This window comes from Lampetra planeri, chromosome 56 (assembly GCF_965212315.1).
Source record: "Lampetra planeri chromosome 56, kcLamPlan1.2.h2, whole genome shotgun sequence".
Taxonomy (NCBI): Eukaryota; Metazoa; Chordata; class Hyperoartia; order Petromyzontiformes; family Petromyzontidae; genus Lampetra; species Lampetra planeri.
The window spans coordinates 3,959,307-3,982,333 of record NC_136162.1 but is presented as its reverse complement, the minus strand read 5'-3'; the positions used below and the strand labels follow the sequence as shown (position 1 = coordinate 3,982,333).

General features: G+C 51.3%; 1 protein-coding gene across 1 annotated transcript; it reads left to right on the top strand.

Moving 5' to 3' along the window:
• The first annotated feature begins 3,627 nt into the window (after nt 1–3,627).
• Nucleotides 3,628–22,479, top strand: LOC144735615 (rhodopsin kinase GRK7-like). The gene is made up of 4 exons (XM_078618043.1): nt 3,628–4,248; nt 16,284–16,724; nt 19,603–19,874; nt 20,729–22,479. The coding sequence occupies exons 1-4, from the start codon at nt 3,628–3,630 to the stop codon at nt 21,072–21,074; spliced, it is 1,680 nt and encodes a 559-aa protein (XP_078474169.1). The 3' UTR covers nt 21,075–22,479.
• Nucleotides 22,480–23,027: the final 548 nt, after the last annotated feature.

The following is a 23,027-nucleotide window of genomic DNA, read 5'->3' as shown; positions in this document are numbered from 1 at the left end:
TGAAGATCGTAGTTGTGCAGAAGTTCAACGTGAAGGGAGAAAAACGGCTCGTTTTGAACAAAGCATCTTGACGCACATTTTCGTTGTCAAACGATGAATCTTATCGCGCTCTCACTCGGTGATAACAGAGCGTTGTGTGTGTGGAGAGAGTGGCACATATTCAGATGGCGAGCGGCAGTGTAGCAGTTAGCTCACTACGAGCCCGGCGACCCGAGTTCGATTCCTGTTCACGGCCACCTACACCAGTGAAAATTCTCTCAACCCGGCCCTGGGCCTCCTCTACGTCGACTCAGCCTAAAATTAGTACCCGGTGCGGTGTGTAAATGCCGCCACTGGGGAGACAACGGCGGTCGAGCGTGGTGCTGGTCGCACATCCCCTTGTGTGCCGTGCCAGCCTTCAGGCAAGGCCTACTGAGCTATATAGGTATTTTTAGAAGCGATCTGGCCACAAATGATAGCTCAACGAAGTGGCTTACCACGTGGACATTTATAGCAGCCAAATACTCTAAACGCGCGTTTATAAATGCGGAGGGATGAGCCGGAGAAAAATCCACGCAACGATGGGGGAATAAGAGACACGCAAACTCCAAATACAGGCGTCGTCAGGGTCGGGATCAAACCCACGACCCGCGGCACCCTGCGAGGTAATTAACATCTCGCCACCGTGCCGCCGTTAGGGGCCGTCCATAAATGACGTCACGCACCTAGGGGGGGAGGGGGTCAGACATTTGTGACGATGTGTGACGAGGGGGGGGGGGGTTGAGAAATGTGACGTCACATCAAAATGCACAACTTTAAATAAATATAGACAACACGTTCCACTTAATTAAATATACTTTTTAATAAATGTTTTCTCCTACAACATTAAATACGCACTACAATGACAATAGTTTCAAGCGATTTGAAACATGTTTTATATTTTTTATTGGGGGGGGGGGCAGAGCTTTGTGACGTCATATTTGAGGGGGGGTCTGACTTTTTGCGACGCCGTGTGATGAAGGGGGGGGGGGGGGTCAAAAATCGTCCAAAATCGCGTGACGTCATTTATGGACGGCCCCTTATACGTTTCGACCACGCTGCCATCATCGTGATGAAGTGACCGGCTAAGTCACGCGTACTTTGAGCTGGGTGGCTCACGGGGCTAATTCCCGTGCCAGCTGGGGCAACGCTTCTAAATTAATGGAGGTCAAGCCCATTAGGTGCCGCGGTGGCGAGATGTCAACTACCTCGCCTGGTGTGCAGGAGGTCGTGGCTTTGATCCCGACCCCGACGCCTGCTGCTGTATATTTGGAGTTTGTGTGTCTCTCTCTCCCCGTGGTCGCGTGGATTTTTCTCCGGGTCCTCTGGTTTTCCCCTCCACATTTAGAATGAACACGCGTTCAGATAGTTTGGCTGCGATATATTTCCACGTGAAAATCCACTTTGTTGAGCTATCATTTGTGGCCAGATCGCTTCTGAAACAGAGCGATAGAGCTCAGTGGGACTTACCTTGCAACATGAAAAATAGTTTAGTAAATATTTTTTTAGTTTTAAGCAGCAGGAGGACAATAACACAACCGTACACGGGGTTTCATCCTCACTCGGAGTTATCGGTACTACAGCTGTACCATACCACTCTGCCTTGTGCCTTGGGGGCACTGCTAATTTAAACAATTTTTTACCATTTTAGTCTGAGCACAGTATAATTGACGATAACGTGTGGCTTTTTTAGTTGAGTCTTAGCCTGTGGATTTCATTATCTTAGTCCGGTTTAATAAATCAGTCAATCAGTCAACTCTAAGCCATTAAATTTTCTAGATTTGAAGCTTTCGTGACTGCAAGGATTCATATTCTTAGGTTTTTTCGGTAAAGTCACGCAGGTAAAAAAAATAAATTAATAAAAGTAAAATATCAAGTGATACAGCTATCGTGCTGTGACGGTTCCACCTGAAGACGGAAGCTTGTGTTGCCTCCGAAACGTCGTGATTTTTATTTTATTTTATTTAACTTTTATTAATTTAAATTTTTAACCTACGTGACTTTACCGAAAAAACCTAAGAATATGAACCATTAAATGTTGGTCTGGGCATGCAATTCCTACTCCACCCTTCACTATCATCGGCTCAACCAACATTTGTTTCCCTACACATGAATCCAATAGCAAAGTGTCGTCCTCCTCAGTGTCCTGCAGTCTCCAACAAGGTGACTAAATTTCGATTTAAAGCTTTCGTGACTGCAGGGATTCATCTTTTTGGTTCTTTCGGTAAATTCACGTAGAAGGGAAGTAATAAAATAATGAATAAAAATAATAAAAATAAAACATAATAAAATAATTCTTACGACGTTTCGACCACAACGCAAGCAGACCAGGTCTGTCGGGGAGACGCTGTCTCCCCGACAGACCTGGTCTTCACCTGATGACGGCTGCTTGCGTTGTGGCCGAAACGTCGTGAGAATTATTTTATTATGTTTTATTTTTATTCTTTTATTACTTCCCTTCTACGTGATGACTTTACCGAAAGAATCAAGAAGAAGGTGACTAAAGCGACCTTCACGCTGCCTGCCTGCCGCAACACAGGTCACGCTCGTGGCGTTCATCTCGCCGTGGCCGCTCGCGTTCTGACTTCTGGCGAGCGGCAGTCGGAGTCACCGCCACGTTCGATGATTTTTCTCATTCTCCCCTGAGCCATCGTTGGCCCAAAATACAAAACAACGACTTGGCATGGGCCGAGGGAGGGCTCCTTTCAGCAATGAAAGAGATCGTGGCTGCCGCTAACGACGATGACGACAAATGGCACGGTCTCCCGATGTATATTTCGACCATCGTTGATCGTTAACATTTTGTATGACAACAAAGCAGGTTGGTAAATGTCCGCTAATTGAATCCTAAGGTGCTTTTCCCCTTCGGATCAAAACAGCAGACTGCCGCTAATCGGCTTCGAAAGGTACGCATGCAAATTGTGTGTAATGCTATTAGCAATCCGCATGCACTGGAGCTTTATTTTGCCGGGAAGGTAGCGGACCCCACTTCGCTGTAGCCAGTTGCCAAACATGCCGATTGGTGCCGGCTGGTGGGATCCCACGGTTACTCGCTTTGGCCCTTCTTTTGAAATTCCGTCTCTCGCGTCTTCTCGGAATAACGGGAGGGAGGCGAATGAGCCACGACAGTAGGTCAGGGGAAAACGAGGACTGACAATTAGGAAGGAAGATTCGGAACATTTGGGGAGGGGGACAGAGGACAAAGGCAGAATATCCTGAAATAAAATAAAAAAACATATTTCAGATTGCAAGAAGTTAAAACAATAAGTGCGAAATAAAAGTGAAGAGGATTTAATGTTTTTATTACACATAAAAGAAAAATAAGACGAGAAAGGACGGTTCATGAGCAACAAACCTAAGATTTAACAAAAAAAACAAGTAAATACCAAGACAAGAAGTAAAGACGGCAAGAGTCGTAACAATTAAGGCACCAGATCCAAGCTAAACAAATACACATCAGGTGCTGAAACGTGCTGATGCAGTAGCGGACGACAACGCAGACAAGAGAGTGGCTTTTCTTGTATATTTACTCATCAAAACGCAAACGCGAAAGAGAACACAACCGGCCGCGAAGAACGGGGACCACCTCCCGAAAGCGCCGCCGCCCAGATGTGCGACATGGACTGCCTGGAGAACCTGATCGCCAACACGGCGTACCTGGAGGCGCGCAAGACCGGCGACGGAGGCGCCAAGGAGACTGCTCGCCGGAGCATCGCGCTGCCCACCCGGGCGCAGGGCCAGAGTTTGCGCAAAACCATGCCGGACTCGAGCGTCGACTACGGCTCCGTGTGCGAGGCTCAGCCGATCGGCAGGCACTTCTTCCGCAAGTTTCTCGACTCGCAGCCGCAGTACTCGAGCGTCGCGGCTTTCGCGGACGCCGCCACCAAATTCGAATTGGCCGAGGATGACGGCGGCGGCGGTGGCGGCCGAGGGGCGATGCTGAACGAGGCGCTCGCGTTCCTGCGTCGGGGCGGCTCCGGCGAGCGGCCGGCGTTCGTGAGCGACGCGCTCGCGGCCACCGCGGGCTCGCAGGACGCGACGGAGCGAGAGGCGGCGATCGCGCTCGCCAAGCGAGAGATGAGGACGTTCCTGTCGGGCGAGCCGTTTCGCGAGTTTCTCAAGAGCGACTCCTACGAGAAGTTCCTCCAGTGGAAGGTGCTGGAGGGGAAGCCCGTGACCGACAAGACCTTCTACGAGTTCCGCATGCTCGGCAGAGGCGGCTTCGGAGAGGTGAGCGGACGAGGCGGAGGTGACCGAGTCTGGTACCGTCCGCCAACGTCGAGTGCCCCAGATGTTATCCGCCTAAGCCCCCCGAGCGAGCTCCCTTTTTAGGGGTCTGTCGTGGACCCTAAACCCACAAACCTTCCCCCCCCGCTCCCCAAAGCAACCCCCCTTCCAAGGAGACCTCAGCGGCTCCCCCCCCCCCTCTTGCCGGTAACAGCGCCGGATGATCCCAGTAGCAACAGTAGCTACATAAGTAGTAGCTACATGTGTAGTAGCTACATATGTAGCTACTACATATGTAGCAGCTACGGGCCCCGCGCTTTCAAGAGCCTCGCGCTAAATGCGTTCAAGCTATCAATTCCGGTTCAGTGATTCTGCGCTTGCTCTATTACTATAGAACTATACCGCCTTCGACTTTTATGAACGACCGGGTGTTTAAGGTTAGCAATTTGTCGTATTATCTGGCTGTATAACAAATGAAAAAAAACAATACGTTTACTGTGCAAGTTAAAAATGGATGTGTTTTAATATTTAAGTGTTTTTTATTATTTAGGGCCCCTTTATAACACACTGACCGGTAACGAAACCTCCGCTCCGCTTTACCGAAAAAAACCTAAGAATAAGATAATTTTTTTACCCTTTTATCTGGCAACAAAACTGACACCTTTTTTACAAGGAGTCGTGTTTGCATTGACCACAATACCTGCGGTCGGAATGCAAACAAAAAAAAACACAACTCTGATAATGTATGCACTGTCCTTGAAATTGATTGGTCCACACCCGAGACAGCTTTCTTTAGAGCCTAGTCTCACATGGTATTGGACCAGACGACGCCAAAAGGCGCACAACTCAAAGACAATGCACCATCAGAGTATGAGAACTCGGGGTAAGAATTTACACCATTGGAACCTCCTTTGCCAGTAGCAAAATATGATAATTGGTTTTTTTACCCTTTTATCTGGCAACAAAACTGACACCTTTTTTACAAGGAGTCATGCTTGCATTTTTTTTTGCATTCCGACCGCAGGTATTGTGGTCAATGCAAACATGACTCCTTGTAAAAAAAAGGTGTCAGTTTTGTTGCCAGTTAAAAGAGTAAAAAAAAACAATTATCATATTTATTTTACAAGGTAAGGTCCACTAAGCTATACAGCTCTTTTTCAGAAGCGACCTGGCTGCCACAAATCTTCAGTTCAGTTTATTTTGAAGTTCCCTGTGAGCTAGGAAGCCCTCAAGTTGGTTTTTCACCAACACAAACGCACCGTTCCCGTGACAGACATGACACATCAGAGAAATATGAATGAATAATACAAATGAATAAATAAAACACGTGAAAATAAATCATAGAATTATACATATAAAATGTATCTTTGAAAAGTTTTGGTCAATTCAGAAATAAAAACGAGTGGAAGATTAGGCGTAAAGCGTTGCAGTGGAAAAACACACCTTTTCCAAAGAAACACTAAATTTAAATCTCCAAAAAATATAATATGTATAAATGCGCCATCAATCAATAACGACATTGCACCGAGCAAAACACAGCATCGTTGCAGCAAAAAAAGAGAGAGTAGTGCGGACAAGGCAAAAGAGGTCACTTACAGGCAAGCGATATCCACACATCGTCCTAGGTACTTATACAGTGGCAGCTAGGCAGGAGTTCACTGTAAAGGAGTGATTTAAAGTGACTTGAGTGATGGCAGTGAATGCGGAGATAATCTTGTGGCAATATTATTACAAAGACGGGGGCTGGGCAGCCACTGTAAAAACCCATTATCTCGGAACATTCAACAGAAAGAATAATGGACTCCTTAGGTTTGATCTGCTTTCCCGCGGTGTCAACATATCACATATCCAACGCACATTCCGCCGAATTGCCACGTAGGATGTTGCGAATGAACACGGCCCGGCGAATCGTCGTGCGGTCATGGAGGGGATGTGAGATGAGCTTGTTTATACAGGTCGCAATCGTGGCTCTTATCGGGGCCATCCAGAGCAAATCTTAGAGCAGAATGACGTCGTGGGGGTTCAGCTGGTTTAACGTGGAACTGGAAGCAGAATGGTAAACAATGTCGCAGTATTTAAATTTCGATTTAAAGCTGTCGTGACTGCAGGGATTCATCTTCTTGGTTCTTTCGGTAAAGTCACGTAGAAGGGAAATAATAAAATAATAAAAATAAAACATATTTTATTAAATATTATTTTATTATGTTTTATTTTTTTTATTTCCCTTCTACGTGACTTTACCGAAAGAACCAAGAAAATGTCGCAGTAATCAAGGCAGTACAGAAGCCCTGGCCAACTCAAAACGGAGCTTAGCTAGGAAGCAGTTTTTTGTGTCGATAAAAAAGCCAGTTTTTTTTTTGTTCGCAGTGTGGTCAATGTGATCCTTCAAAGTAAGTTTGGAGTCTATGATGACCCCCCCCCCCTTGGTAATGATTTTATCTGTGCCTGATCAATTCGTTTGTTATCGAGCGTACAAAGCTGAGGAAGACTACTTGCCTGTTGTACTTTCCCTGGAGAGACACACATCTCCTTCGTATTACAAAGGATACATCGACGAAGTGGCTTATCGCGTGGAAATGTATCGCAGACAAACACTCTAAACGCACGTTTCTAACCGTGAAGGGGAAAAAACGGAAGACCCGGAGGAAAACAATCCACACGACCACGGGGAGAGAGACACGCAACCTCCAAATATACAGCAGGCGTTAGGGTCAGGATCGAACCTACGACCTCCTGTATACCAGGCGAGGTAGTTAACATCTCACCACCGGTGGCAAAGGGAGACACGTCCAGAGAGCCGTGCTGTGTGACTGCCTTGTTCTCTTAAGAACTTGCAAAAGAAGCGCTGAGCCAGTTGAAGCTGTGGATTTACAGAATTACTCGACTTTCCTAAAGCATAATCAGGGCTCTCTCTCGACCACGGCTTCGCCCTGTAAGCCCCACTCCTCTCCAAATTCGCAGCCCTCGATCTGTTTCTGATTTGTGACCTCAGAGTGCCAGTGTCTCTTCAAATCACCGTTCTTTATTTAACCACTCAAGGGCTCAGCGAGGCTTTGTGATCATCCCTGCGATAGTGGGAACAAGCGTTGCTGATGTTTTGATGAATTTTCTTACAGGACTATGCTCGAGAATTGAAGCGTTCGTGATTGCAGAAATTATACTCATTGTTTTTTTCGGTAAAGTCACTTATGTAGTTTGCCGTTCTCTGTGTGCTATGTACGTGGTGTCCCCCTGTGTGTTCCCTCGCTATGTGTTTTACCCCATTTCCACCTGATGATGAGCGCTTGTGTTGCGTTCGAAACGTCGTGATTTATTTTATTTTTATTTTATTTATTAAAATTAAATTTTATTTCTACATACGTGACTTTACCGAAAAAAACAATGATCAAGACTATACTCGTGTAGGAAAACTATTAGAATCAAGCGCGAGATTCGTGGCTGCAGGTTTATGGGTGAACCTTGCATCTGTAATGTAGTAACTCGGCGGGAGACGACTTCACGGGTAACACACTCTTTATTTTATCAAACTCGTTCACAGGTGACTAACACCTACTTTGTATCTCGGGTGACAAACACCCACTTAGTATCTCGGGTGACAAACACCCACTTAGTATCTCGGGTGACAAACACCCACTTAGCTACTTGGCGACTAACGCCCACTGAGCTACTCGGATGACCAACATCCACTTAGTATCTCGGTGACAAACACCCACTTAGCTACTCGGCGACTAACGCCACTGAGCTACTCGGATGACCAACATCCACTTAGCTACTCGGCGACTAACGCCACTGAGCTACTCGGGACACTCCCTGCCCGGGGTATCCGTCTCGACTGTGGGTCCCCAGCCCGACCCACGGGGGCGTCGGACCCCGGGTCCCACAGCCTCGCCTCCGAGCCACACAGGGCCCCGGTCCCCACAAGGACGGCGGGACTAGGGGTCTCGGGGCACTAGGTCTTCAGCTCCGTCTTCGGGTCTTCAACTGGGTAACTCTCCCCGAGTGCTCTCGCGCGTCCCCCTTTATACCCCACCTGCGGACGTCGCTGCGAGCACCCACTTATTCGACCAATCGCTGGGCGCTGGCTACGATCCTGTTTTCCCACATCTCATCGTGCCTCACCACCCACGCCGCGCCGCCCCGTCATCTGTCACTCCCGGCGCGCGCGTCCACACCACGCCCACAACGCGTGCCCAACCTCGCACCCCGCGCCGCCCCGTGATCCATCACTGTCACAGTCGGCGCACGTCAACACCACCACTACATCACCCCCTACCACATAGCTCGCAGCCGACCCGGCTGCTATAAAAATATACAAACCGCCCTGTGTGCCCCGTAACACAACACAACAACAAGAACAACAACTAACGTAACAACACAACACGACGCGAACACTACCATCCGCAACCATCAACCAATGCCACCGCGACAATTGAACAATATATACAAACCGGCGAGTGACAATAGCAATGTGTATGCAGAAAGGAAAATAAATGGAAATTTTTTTTTTTTTCTTTCGACTCGTGCAGTGTCCCCTTTTTTCCGAGCGTCCCTACAACGGGACATTACCCCGGCAGAGGGGAACACCGGGCGAGCTCGGTGTAGAGAAAAAACGTCTTCATGAAAATTGTTGAGCCCTAGCCCGAGTCCGCCTTGCCGGTCCGTCGTACGGCACCAGACGCGGTTGAACGTCCGGTGGTGCCGGCGGTTCAGGAAGACATCGGCCAGGCATCGAGGACCCGTGCGTGCCCCGGGGTTCAGGCTCCCGACGGTCAGCAGCCGTCAAGCCCGAGGCACCTGGGGGTGGGTCAGGTGGAGACACGTGAGGATCAGCCTGCGACACCTCCCTCCCCGAGTCGACGGTCACATCACACGCCCGGTCGTCACGGCACAGAACGGGGTCACACGGTGCCGCATAGGGCTTCAGTCGGGAGGGGTGCACGTACCAACGGCGTTTCCCCCATTTAATCTGTATACTCTGGGGTCGTGCAACCCGCACAATTTCCACCGGTCCCCTCCAAGGTCTCAACAACTTGGGGGACGTAGCCAACGGTGCGTGTGGACAATGCAGCCAGGCCTTATCGCCTGGTTTCCAATCATGCGTATGCACCCTCCGCTCATGCAATTTCTCGTTCGCAATTTGCCGCGACCGCGAATTCAACCTCGCCGCCTCCCGCGCTTCAGTCAATTTGGCGATATTAAATTTGATGTGGTCTGCCAATTTAGATTTTGCACGTGGCTGGGAAATCCCCAGTTGGACGTCCATGGCCGGATCGGCCTCCCGCCCATACATAAGAAAAAATGGGGAAAACCCCGTCGCCGCATGAGGGGCCATTCGATAGGCCGCGAGTACCCCCGGCACCTGTAAGTCCCAATCAACCTGATCGTCGCAGACCTGTTGGCACAACATAGACGTAATCGTCCTGTTCAGACGCTCAACCATCCCGTCAGTCTGCGGGTGGTAGGGGGAAGTACGCACTTTCTTTGTACCCAACAGGTCGCACACCTCGCGCAACAAAACGCTCGAAAAATTCTTTCCTTGATCCGTCAGCAAGCGTTCGGGGGCGCCCTTGTCCAAAACATAACCCTGGACAAAGGCGTCCGCCACCGCCGCAGCCGACTGGTTGGCGAGCGGCCATGCCATAGGCCATCGGGTGAAGTATTCCACGCCAACCAGCAGGAACCTATTTCCCCTTGGTGTAGCCGGAAAGGGCCCCAAGATGTCCAACGCTACCAATTCGTTTATACGCGAAACCTGAATGGATTGCAGCGGTGGATTAGCTGCCAATGGTGGCGGTTTCCTTTTGGCGCACCCTACGCATCCCTTAAGAATATTCGCCACGTCGTTACCCATCCCCGGCCAATAATAGTCTCGCTGGATTAGGGCGAGCGTTTTGTGAAAACCCAGATGCATGAGCCGTTCATGAGCTGCCAGAACAACCCTACCCCGCATAGCAACAGGCACAACGAGCACGTGACGCCGGGACATGTTGTCCCACTTCATCAAAAGGCCCTGTCTGCACACCCAGGAACCGACCCGCGCCTCCCCTACCTCGGGAGCGCCAACTTTCCGACGTAGCGTAAGTAGGGAGCTGTCGGACATCTGGAGACGGCCCCACTCAATGAGGGGCAACGACAACAGCGAATCCCTCCCCGTGGGGGCGTCCTCTCCCGGGGTGTCAGTGGCGGCGAGCGCAACTCCCGGGGTGCCGGCGACCGGGGGTTTGCACCGCGCCGATCCCAACAAACATGTGCAGTCCGTGCACGGAGGCAACCGCGACAAGGCGTCCGCATTTGAGTGTCGCAATCCCTTGCGGTAAATCGTCGTGAATTGGTAGTCTTGAAGGACCTCCAACCATCGGGACAATTGGCCCGATGGCTGTGCCACGCGCATAGCGTATTGTAGAGCCGCATGGTCCGTACGGACCGTAAAATGACGGCCGTAAAGATACGGCCTGAATTGCTGTGTAAAAAACACAATCGCTAACAATTCACGACGAGTTACGCAATAGCGTTGTTCGGCGGGGGAAAGAACTCTACTACCGTAGGCGACCACCCGTTCAACCCCCCCGACCACCTGTGAGAGCACCCCCCCGATACCCGTGTTGCTGGCGTCTGTGTCAAGCAAAAACGGTTGTGTGAAATCGGGGTAACACAAGGGGGGAGCCTGCACCAAGGCGTCACGAAGGGAGCAGAACGCAGCCTCCTCTTCCGCCCCCCAGTGAAACCTCACACCCTTAGCCGTCAAAGCGTGCAGGGGCCTGGCTATGGTGGCAAATTGCTTGACAAAACGACGGTAATAGGAGGCGAAACCAATGAAACTGCGAACCTCCGTGACCGAGGTTGGCGTTGGCCATGAGCTGACGCAATGCATCTTAGCAGGGTCCGTCGAGATCCCTGAACGACTCACGATATGGCCCAAATACCTGACCGATTCCCGAAGCAGAAAACATTTAGCCGGTTTAAATTTAAGCTTAGCGGAACGCATCCTGAGGAACACCGCTCTCAGTCGCTGGAGGTGCTCCTCGAAAGTCCGACTAAAGACGATGATATCGTCGAGATAAATCAAACAGGTATCCCATTGGAGGCCCGACAAAACCAATTCCATGAGTCTCTGGAACGTGGCGGGAGCGGAATGTAAGCCCATGGGCAAACGGTTGAATTCAAATAGGCCACCAGGTGTCCGGAAAGCAGTTTTAGGTTTAGACTCGTTATCGAGTGGCAATTGCCAAAATCCAGAAAGCAGATCGAGTGTGGAAAAAAACTGTGCTCCCGCCAAGGCATCCAGCGACTCATCCATCCTGGGGAGCGGATACGCATCCGCCATCGAGATTTTGTTTAAGCGGCGGAAATCGACACAAAACCGCAAGGACCCGTCCTGTTTCTTTACTAGGACAATAGGAGCACCCCACGGACTAGAAGAGGGCGAAATGATATCGGCCGCCAACATATCATTAACCGCCGATTGCACATTTTCCTTCTCGGCTGGGCTGAGCCGGAAGGGATTCTGACGAATAGGGGCCGCGTCCCCTGTAGCTATGTGGTGGCGCAACAGGTCAGTGCAGCCGATATCGTACTTATGTTTGCTGAACACGTCAGCAAACTCGAGTAGCAAACCCCTCAATGCTCCCAATTGCACCTCGGACAAGTTAGCAGAACCGGCACACAACGAGTCCAACCACTCAGTCCCCTCATCACTTGGAGGATGCGACTTGACAGTGAAATCTGCTTGAGCCACGAGCCGTTCCTCAACGGGTAGCGGCGCGGCGTGAGCCAGCACCGTTCCCTGCGCAATTATGGCCGGCCGCGACCCCGTATTCAGGACCATTACGAACGGCTCACTGTCCCCTCTCACCATGGTTTGAGCAACCGCTAAGTCGAGGCCCCTTCTGGCTCTGTTAGACGGCCCCAACAGCACCCCCTGTGCCTCCGCACCCACCTCGAGTGGCTTCCTGAACCGAAGGGGTACTAACATTTGCGATCCCGGGGGCACCCGTACAGTGTGAGTTGCCAGCGCCTGCACCGTCGCACAAACCGTGCGCATTTTGGTAGGGCTCGTCAAGAACGCAACCCGCCGACCTGACGGAAGCTCTATGCAGGCCTGATCTATAAGAATTTTGATGGGCATTTTGGACAAAAAGTCCGTACCTAGCAAACAGGGAACGGCCAGCGATGATGATACAAAAATAGGGCCCGCCAATTTGATGTCACCAATGCAAATAGTCGCCCGAATCTGGCCGATGATCCCCAGGGATCCCCCATTCGCCGCATTAAATGGCACGTCTACTGGCAGAAGGGGTCTACTTTGGACGGGAAGAATGTTATAAATAAGGTCCGAGATGATGGCGGCCGACGCACCCGTGTCAACAAGCACCCGGACCTCAACCCCGTCAATGAACCCCGTTACCACGGACGACCCGGCCGACGCAGCCACGATCCTGTGGGCCAATTCGGACCACTCGACTGCTTGCGGGCCGCGTACGGACCCCCCTCGCCGAAATGAACCCCCGGCACCCAGCCGCGAACCCCCCACCGCCAAGCGGCGACCCGAATGTGCCGTGTTTGTGGACCGAACGTGTGAGGTGCCGCGACTTGCCGGGTTTTGTTGGGATGACTTGTGGCCCTGGTCGTCGTCCCGACGTGGTCCTGTGGCGCGCTGACGCGGGGCCCGGCACCCGGCTGCGACGTGACCCCGAAGGCCGCAGTTGTAGCAGACGACGGACGTCGTAGGTTTCGGTTGCTCCAGCTTGCGGGGTGAACGTGTGGGCGAACGACCTCCCGTTCTCCACTCCCCCGGACGCGATGCAGCGAAGGCCTGCTCCTGATCCGCAGCTGGCTGAGGTTCGGCGATCGTGGCGGCCAGTGCCGCGTTCCCCGCCCATTTGCAGACGACCCCCGGCTTGCGTTTGAGGACCTCGTACGCGTGAATGCTCGTGGCGATCGCCAGGGAGCAGATATCCATCTCGTCTGCCACATTGATGGGGACCCCCAACTCGTGGGCCAACGCCAGCAGCTGCTCCGTCACCATGGCGTCCTTCCCCTCCTTATCCATGCGGGGAAAAGCTGCGTCCGCCAAGGCGAGTAGTGCCGTGCGATAGGCGAGCGTCGTTTCTCCAGCCACCTTCCGCCGATCGTAGAACTGGTGGCGACACGTGGAGGGCGGCCCGAACACCTTCGCCATCAGGTGTAGTGCGGCCTGGAGCGTAGAGCGGGACGACCTTGCAGCAGATGTGAAGGCTGCAAGCGCGTCGTCGTCAAGCAACGCTGGCAACGCACGCAGGGCAGTGGTGTCGGACCACCCCGACATCTCCTGATGAGCGAGGAACCTTCGTTGGAAGGCTCCCCAGTCGCCCCCATCCGCCTTGAACGCCGACAGCGCGGGCAATCTTTGCTGGAGGACCCGATCGTCGTCGACGTCGGAGAGATTTTCCCGCGCTCCGCTGTAGTTGTGTAAAATGTCGGCTCGGTTGTCAGGCGCAAAATGGAGAGCTCCGGCGCGCGCTGATGACGTGGGCTGCGCTGAGCGGAGGTGTCCGGCCACGTGGCGTCCGTCTTTCCCGCCAATCGGTGGCGGCCCCCCAAAAACGGCGGCAACTTCCAGACTTTTGGCGCGAAGCGCCTTTTGGCGGGATTCCTCCAACGTCGCTTCCTCCACCAACCCCGCAGCCGTTTTTCCGCTCGCCGGAACGGAGATGTCGGCCAAGACAGCGGCGGCGGCGAGTAGCAACTCCGCCAACCGGGAGTGCGCGTCCTGGAGGCTGGTGTCGGAGGCAAGCGGAGCGTCGGCCATCACCGCGAAGTGCTGCATCGGCGGCAACTCCTCGTCCTCTCCTCCCGAGGTTGGTGTCCCCGGTACGCCGTCGTCGTCCCGACCTCGCTCGTGGGTACGGGTAGTCTTCCTCGTGTCCATACTTCTTGAAGACAGGTTTACTTCTGACGCCAGTTGTAATGTAGTAACTCGGTGGGAGACGACTTCACGGGTAACACACTCTTTATTTTATCAAACTCGTTCACAGGTGACTAACACCTACTTTGTATCTCGGGTGACAAACACCCACTTAGTATCTCGGGTGACAAACACCCACTTAGTATCTCGGGTGACAAACACCCACTTAGCTACTTGGCGACTAACGCCCACTGAGCTACTCGGATGACCAACATCCACTTAGTATCTCGGTGACAAACACCCACTTAGCTACTCGGCGACTAACGCCACTGAGCTACTCGGATGACCAACATCCACTTAGCTACTCGGCGACTAACGCCACTGAGCTACTCGGGACACTCCCTGCCCGGGGTATCCATCTCGACTGTGGGTCCCCAGCCCGACCCACGGGGGCGTCGGACCCCGGGTCCCACAGCCTCGCCTCCGAGCCACACAGGGCCCCGGTCCCCACAAGGACGGCGGGACTAGGGGTCTCGGGGCACTAGGTCTTCAGCTCCGTCTTCGGGTCTTCAACTGGGTAACTCTCCCCGAGTGCTCTCGCGCGTCCCCCTTTATACCCCACCTGCGGACGTCGCTGAGAGCACCCACTTATTCGACCAATCGCTGGGCGCTGGCTACGATCCTATTTTCCCACATCTCATCGTGCCTCACCACCCACGCCGCGCCGCCCCGTCATCTGTCACTCCCGGCGCGCGCGTCCACACCACGCCCACAACGCGTGCCCAACCCCGCACCCCGCGCCGCCCCGTGATCCATCACTGTCACAGTCGGCGCACGTCAACACCACCACTACACATCCACAGGGTCGGTCCCAAACGGCAACACAACTTCAGACGAAAATGTTTTTGATCATATGAGATATTTGTTTACGAGAGATCAGTGTGACTCCCTATTACATTCATACATATGTAGTGGGTTCTACGGAGGCACACATTTGAACTTGGGGGCAACACGTTTATCACCACACCCCAACAGGGTAACTAGATAAACGTAACAACGGGTTAACTAGACCACAATGGGGTAACTACATAACCGGGTCAGTCAGTGACACACTGCCTGACCCACGATGCCGAGCGTAAAGACCGTAGCCCGAGGACCGAGGATCGAAGAGACGTCGCACTGACGGGTTCCATTCCAACAGACAGCCACGATTGCTCTCGGGACCTCCCCTTTATGTTCCCGAGAGGCGTGGCCTCGCTCCACCTTCGGCCACGCCCCCTTCTGGATCTCACCAGAAGGTTCTCAACTGAGCATCACGTGCCCCTCAAGCCCCTCCATTGGCCCCCCTGGCTACCCTGTCCCGGTCACGTGCCCTCTCGGGTTCACCCAGACTGCCATGTCCTCACTTGCCCTCTCTCTGACCTCCACCAGAACCATGCCCCCTAGGGCTCGTAGGGAGCGGTGGTGTAGCGGTTAGCGCGCTGCGCTATGAACTTGGCGACCCGGGTTCGATTCCCACTCACGGCCAACACCAGTGACGATTATCTTAACCGGTTCTGGGCCTCCCCTAGGTCGACTCAGCCTGAAATGAGTACCTGGTGCGGTGTGTAAACATCAACACTGGGGAGACAAAGGCGGTCGGTCGTGGTTCTGGCCACCCACCCCCTCGTGTACCGTTCCGGCCTTCATAGGTGCTCGCTAACAGCACTTGCCCCTACAGTCTGTTAAAGCTATACGGGGGATCTTTGTGAAAACGGTCATTTGTTGCCCTGGTTAGTGTCCGAGTGTTGGGCAATAACCTTTTGACCAATTTGCCCGGTCTTCAATCGGGCAAGTCCCTAATCACAACACAATCTTACACTCAGCTTTGGTCCATGCTGGGTCACCCTTTACCAGAGTTATCGTGGCTCCACGTTACAGAACTGATGGCAACATTTTGGTGAACCTCGCCTATTCTTCTGTGACAAGGTAAGCCCCAAATAGCCACACGACATTATACTCAAGCTGGGTTCGCATTGGATCACCTTCCCGAGACTTATTCTGACCCCATGCTGCAAAACTGAGCTATTTAGTGAACGCCTCGAGCCTTAATAACAATGTAAAAGGAAATTACATCCGCGTCATGTGACCTTCTTGCACTCCCCTTTTGCTCCAGGTGTGCGCCATGCAGGCCAAGGTGTCGGGCAAGATGTACGCCTGCAAGAAGCTGGAGAAAAAGCGCCTGAAGAAGAAGAACGGCGAGCAGATGGCGCTGCTCGAGAAGGAGCTGCTCGAGATGGTGAACAGCGCCTTCGTGGTACAGCTCGCTTACGCGTACGAGACCAAGACGCACCTGTGCCTCACCATGAGCCTCATGAACGGCGGCGACCTCAAGTACCACATCTACGAGATTGGCGAGCCGGGCCTGGAGATGGCGCGCGTCCTTTTCTACGCCGCCCAGATCACGTGCGGCATGCAGCACCTGCACGCCCTGAGCATCATCTACCGCGACATGAAGCCCGAGAACGTGCTGCTGGACGAAGCGGGCCACTGCCGCCTCTCCGACCTGGGCCTCGCCGTGCTGCTCAAGGACGACGGGAAGAACATCACGCAGAGGGTGAGCGCCGGAGAGGACGAGGAGGTGGAGAACGACGATGACCTAGGCGGAGGGCGTATGGTGTTGCGGTGTCGGCGGAAGGATCGGAGAGGGAGAATTGTAGACTCTAGATTTGAAGCTTTTGTGACTGCAAGGATTCATACTCTTAGTTTTTTTCGGTAAAGTCACGTAGGTAAAAAAAAATTTCATTTAAATTAATAAAAATGAAATAATAAAAAATCACGACGTTTCGGAGGCAACACAAGTCTCCGTCATCAGGTGGGACCGTCACATCCAGATTTGCTGTATCAGCAGATTTGGCTGTGACTTTACCGAGTAAGAATTGTAGACGTTGCAGTGGGTTTAACTCTCCAGCACACAGCCGGTGCGCTGAACTGGTAGCTAATTGGCACGTTTTGGTTACGTGACGCAAACTTTTACGAATTGCCTGTGTCGGGTGGTCACGGGCTTAACGACACACATTTATATTTAACGCGATCTAACCACCCCGCCCCCCAAAATCCTTTATTAACGAGGGAAGTTGTTGGCAAATGTTATTTTTATTGCACCTGAACTTAGCTGGAGGAACCGGGTTCGATTTGGCTCAGCGGTGGAACGGTTGAGGTTGCCAGAACGAAGATGGCATTGTGGACCAAAGCTCCCCTTGGTCGCCACACTCGCAGTGCGCTAACTTTGACACTGATAGATTATTATTACGACACTTTGATAGATTTTAATGACCCTGGACAGATTGTGATCACTCGGCCGCTGGTCGTAGTGCTGACCCTGCTGGCTTCAATCGACAACGTCGCGTCGACAGCTCGCTGTGACGATGGCGGCAGTGCTAAGTTCATGAACAGGGGAACTGGCGCACACGAAAGCATTTTATTGACTCGAACCTCGCGTAGGATGGTGATGGTTTAGTTTTATTTGTATGTGTTCGGGTGATTACTTCATCTCTCTTGTACTTTGCACTCCTGTAGTGTTTTATGCCAATTCAAATCCCCCCTTCCCCCCCGCTGATCAGGCTATTTCAATTTGATTGGCTGTTTCGCTCGGTCAATCAGGGCTTATCCAGAGCTTTCCAACTCAGCTAATGGCAGGCTCCCCACATCGTATTTGAACCGCTGAGCTGTTGAGAGCTAAGCCACGAACGTCGGTGGTAATTTATATATTAAAAAAAAAGTTTTGCCTCTCGACGTCGCCACAGTTAGTGGTGGTGATGCTGATAATGGCGTTTCATTCGATTATCCCTTAGACTATTGTTATCATCGTGTGCAGTGCCGGATTAAGCTAGTACGGTGCCTGTAGCATATGTTATAAAGGGGCCCTAAATAAATAAAAAACACGTTAATATCAAAATAGTAAAGTAATTGTATTTTTTCATTTACTATACAGCCAGATAATACGATGAATCGCTAAACACACAGTCGTTCATAAAAGTTGAAGGCAGTATAGTACTATAGTAATAGAGCAAATGCAGAATCACTCAACCGGAATTGATAGCTTGAAAGCATTTAGCACGGGGCCCTTGAAAATGCGGGGCCCGTAGCTACTACTACATATGTACATATATGAAGTAGCTACTACATATGTAGCTACTGTTGCTACTAGGATAATCCGGCACTGATTGTGTGGGTAATGCTAGCTGTACCGGTTGTTGTCGGTGAACACAAATAATCACTATATTAGAGGTTTATTGTTTTTTGGGTTAAATTGCGTAAATATAAATGTGTGTCGTCACACCCGTCACCACCCGACGCAGCCAATTAGTAAGGTTTGTCACGTTTACTCTCCAACACACCGATGTGCTGAACTAGTCACGAATTGGCATGTTTTTGTTTACGTGACAAACCTTACTAAATTGGCTGTGCCGGGTTTAACGACACATTTATATTGATGCGATTTAACCCAAAAAAACCCCTCTATTATGGCTAATATTGGTCGCGAAAGCCAAGGTTTTAAACTGAAAATTATTATGACAATGCTTCGATATAGGTAGTTTAATAAAACATAATTTATAATTATTTAAAAAAGAAATTGCCTCTTGGCGTCGCCACAGTAGTGCTGGTGACGCCGATATTGACGTTTCATTAGATTATGACTTAGACTATTATTATTATCGCATGGATAACGCTGGCTGTGCCAGTCGTCGGTTAACACTCATAATCACGATGACGCTTCAATATAGGTCATTACAACGACGCCGGAAATGCTGCTGCATTCGTGATGTGGTGACACTGATAGCTGATAGCCAAGATGACGCCACGGTAGCGAGATGTTAACTCCCTCGCCCGGTATACAGGAGGTCGTGTTATTTAGATCCCGATCCTGACGCCTGCTGTATATTTGGAGTTTGCGGTGTCTCTCTCTCTCCCCGTGGTCGCGTGGATTTTCCTCCGGCTCCTCGGGTTGGGTTTCCCCCTTCACGTTTAGAATGAACGTCACGCCGTTTAGAGAATTTGGCCGCCGCTATGAATGTCCACACGACGATAAGCCGCTTAGTTGACCTGTCACCACCTGTGGCCAGGTCGCTTCCGACAAAGGAGCTGCATAGCTCAGTGGGCCTTACCTGCTGCCATTTTTTCATAATAAGAAGACGAATTTTATCTTCTTGGTTCTTTCGCTAAAGTCACGTAGAAGGGAAATAATACAATAATAAATAATAAAACATTAAATAATTCTCACGACGTTTCGGCCACAACGCAAGCAGCCGAAACGAAGTGAGAATTATTTTTTTATGTTTAATTTTTATTATTTTATTATTTCGATTCTAAGTGACTTTACCGAAAGAACCAAGAAGATGAATCGCTGCAGTCACGAAAGCTTTAAATCGAAATTTAAGAAGAATTTTAGTTTGGGTAATTAAGGCTTCTGATGACTGCGTGCCCCACGTTAGGCTGGCACCAACGGCTACATGGCCCCCGAGGTGATGAACGAGGAGGGATACACCTACAGCTGCGACTGGTTCTCGCTGGGCTGCACCATCTACGAGATGATCGCCGGGCGGACACCCTTCAAGGACTACAAGGAGAAGGTGGCCAAGGACGAGGTGCGCCGGAGAACGCTGGAGGACAACGTGGCCTACTTCCACCGAAACTTCTGCCCCAACTCCAAGAACATCTGTGACCAGCTCTTGGCCAAAAAGCCGGCCAACAGACTGGGCTGCCGGTGAGGAGCCAGTTTGATGAATTCATTACTCGGTCAGACGTTGATAGAGGAGTATTCCTTCCTCGTAAGGCTCATGGCAGGCTTACATAGAGTGAACTGCAGTTGAAGAACGATCAAGTAAATCTGTATCCGAAAACAATTAAATTGTGAAGTGCAATTACAGAGTCATTGTGATCTCATTTTGCAATAATTGCCGTATTGTACGTTTCACGTCGTATCTTGAAAAAGGATTTCATCGCAATCTTACTCGTAATCTCGATCTAGCCGTTCTACCTATTTTCTTCTCCACCACCAACCCACCACCACCACCAACTAAAATCCTAATGCCTCCATCCCTCCCATTAACCTGGCGACCTGAGTTTGAATGCCCAGCCACAGCTAACATCACATCAGAACCAGTCTTTGGCAGAGGTGTGGACTCGAGTCATGTGACTTGGACTCGAGTCAGACTCGAGTCATGAATTTGATGACTTGCGACTCGACTTGGACTTGCATAACAATGACTTTGTCCCACCTATGAGATGTGGACTCGAGTCATGTGACTTGGACTCGAGTCAGACTCGAGTCATGAATTTGATGACTTGCGACTCGACTTGGACTTGCATAACAATGACTTTGTCCCACCTATGGTCTTTGGTCACCTAGATAGGAATGGTCCAGCACTGCTCGGTTCTGTTTTCCCCCAGTCATGATAACTTAGCACTTAGTCACTCCACAATTTACATCCTTGTCATATTCAGTTTAACCAATTTACCTACCTTTTCCACCGCCAACTGACCACCACCAACCCAAACCCTCCCCCCATGCCCCACCCCCCACCCCCCATCCTTCCCCCTGGCCCATCCTTCAAACAGAGGCGACGACGACAACCCTCGCAAGCACCCGTACTTCCAGAGCATCAACTTCTTCCGGCTGGAGGCCGGGCTGGTGAATCCGCCATTCGTGCCCGACCCCGGCAAGGTGTACGCCAAGGACATCAGCGACATCATGGAGTTCTCGGAGGCCAAGGGCATCGAGCTCAACGAGAAGGACCAGATGTTCTACTCGAAGTTCTCCACAGGATGCATCCCGGCAACCTGGCAGGAGGAGATGATCGAGACGGGCCTCTTCGAGGAGCTCAACGACCCCGACCGCGTCGTGTACGTCGAGAAGGGCCCCACGAGCAATGGCAACCGATCGAGCACCTGCGTCCTGCTGTAGGCCTCGCGCCCTGCCAAGCTCTGCCGCCGCTGTGTGTGCGCGTAGCCTGCAAAGCGCGGCCGATGACTGACGGGGGGGGCGGGGGGTGTGAATGTGTGCTGAGAATTTTCAGCTCATTCCGCAAATATCTGAAATTTAGGCCCTCGGTACAAAGTTTCGGACTCTCCTTCTTTGCGCGTGGCTGAACGCCCGAAAGCAAATTAGATGTTTAGGTCGAGTTCAATTGAGCCGATTAATGGAGTTTGTGGAGGCGTTGCGCAGCTCCTCCGCTCTTCGGTCGAGCGATGGTGTGGAGCATTGGGTTGGGTAGGACACGGTCTGATACTATATTGCATTGCCCTTTGAATAAACAACACAATACAGCCATAATACAGGTTTCTTTGAGTTAGATCGCGTAAATATAAATGTGTCGTTAAACCCGCCACCACTCGACACAGCCAATTAGTAAGGTTTGTCACGTAAACAGAACGTGCCAATGTGTTACTAGTACAGCACACCGGTGTGTTGGAGAGCAAATCCACAACATTTACAATCTTGAGTGCGACGTTTTGCCAGTAATTACAACCGGCATCATAATGCAGACCGCCGGATTTGTGGATAAATCCTCCTCCTGTTTCATTCCTTAAAAAGAGGGTAGATGTGATTACGTCACTTGTGAGCACTTCTTGCGCGAAGTGGTTGGGGAATTAACGAATGCACATAAATTACAATGGATATCCATTGCCTTGCTGGGTTATTTGCATGGTAATGAACGTACATTGTGCATGCACATGACGGCATTGCCCTTTGGTTATCCAGGATATTCTCAGAAGGGTCCCACATTGAGGGTTGTTTTGGGCCGTTTCTGTTGATGAGCGTTTGGCTTCATCGTGTGGGGGGAAACCCGGAGTGCCTGGAGAAACCCCACGATGCACACAGACGGGGTAACGCTTAAAGCGCCGCACAGATAGATTTAAGAAGTCATTGCTGACGTGCTGTCACCTGTCCGCTGTGGAGCTCATCATGAGGCTTGTGGATCAGAATATGCGACTTGGGGCATCAGTCTTTGAAGTAATTTCTGCTTCTTGGAAAATAAATATTGAATATAAAATGCAGTGAAGAGAGACATTTAAGCAATATGTGGCAGATCGATGATATTTATAAATATCTATATATGAATAAGTACATAACAGCTAAAATATGTTATATATGTGTACAAACTCAAATGAATCTATAACCATATGTAAAATCCATGCACCAAAGGTGCTTGGTAGTGAGTGGCTCCATATGGTATTTAGACTGAAAACTTTCGTGACTGCAAAAATTCATATTCTTGGTTCTTTTGGTAAAGTCACGTAGATAGAAAACAAAAATCTAAATTAAAAGCAAAAAACCCACGACGTTTCGATCGCAACACAAGCGGTCTTCTTCAGGAGGAAATAAAGCACGAATAAAAGTTGGCACAGAGCATCGGTGTGGTGTCGGTGATTTGTGTGTGGAGCGACTAGCGTGCGGAGCGACACGTTGCGAGAGGAGTGAACGCGGAGCCGCAGCGAGTGCGCGCGTGTTAGGATATAATCGCCCGCAGGTGCGCGCGCGTTCACGCCGCCGCGTTCGCGTTAGCCGTGGTGTGTGCGCGTGTGAAGAGGGAATCGCCCGCAGGTGTGGGTGCGGTCGTGCAGCTGTGCACCGCGTTGGCGTGAGAGGTGGTGTAAGAGGGAGTGTGCGGAGTAACCCCGTGCGGCGGTGAGCCAGCGCTGCAGCCTCCTCCCTCAGAGAGGGCGCTAACGCGGGGGGGAGGGGGCGATCACCCGGTCGGGGGGGGCCCGGCGGGAGCCGATCGACGCGGTGGAGGAGGGAGCAGAGGGGGCGGACTTTTCACTCCACCTGCCCAGCGAGGACGGTGGGGTGCACGTCGGCCCCCACAACGACTGTGAATCCAACTATATGTCTTAGTGCCATGCCGACACACCC

What these genes read in the sequence shown, in the direction of transcription:
- LOC144735615 (XM_078618043.1), top strand. Translation starts at nt 3,628, where the DNA reads ATGTGCGACATGGACTGCCTGGAGAACCTGATCGCCAACACGGCGTAC. An exon ending in GCAGAGGCGGCTTCGGAGAG is followed by an intron (nt 4,249 to 16,283) that starts GTGAGCGGACGA and finishes CTTTTGCTCCAG; the next exon opens with GTGTGCGCCATGCAGGCCAA. An exon ending in GCCAACAGACTGGGCTGCCG is followed by an intron (nt 19,875 to 20,728) that starts GTGAGGAGCCAG and finishes TCCTTCAAACAG; the next exon opens with AGGCGACGACGACAACCCTC.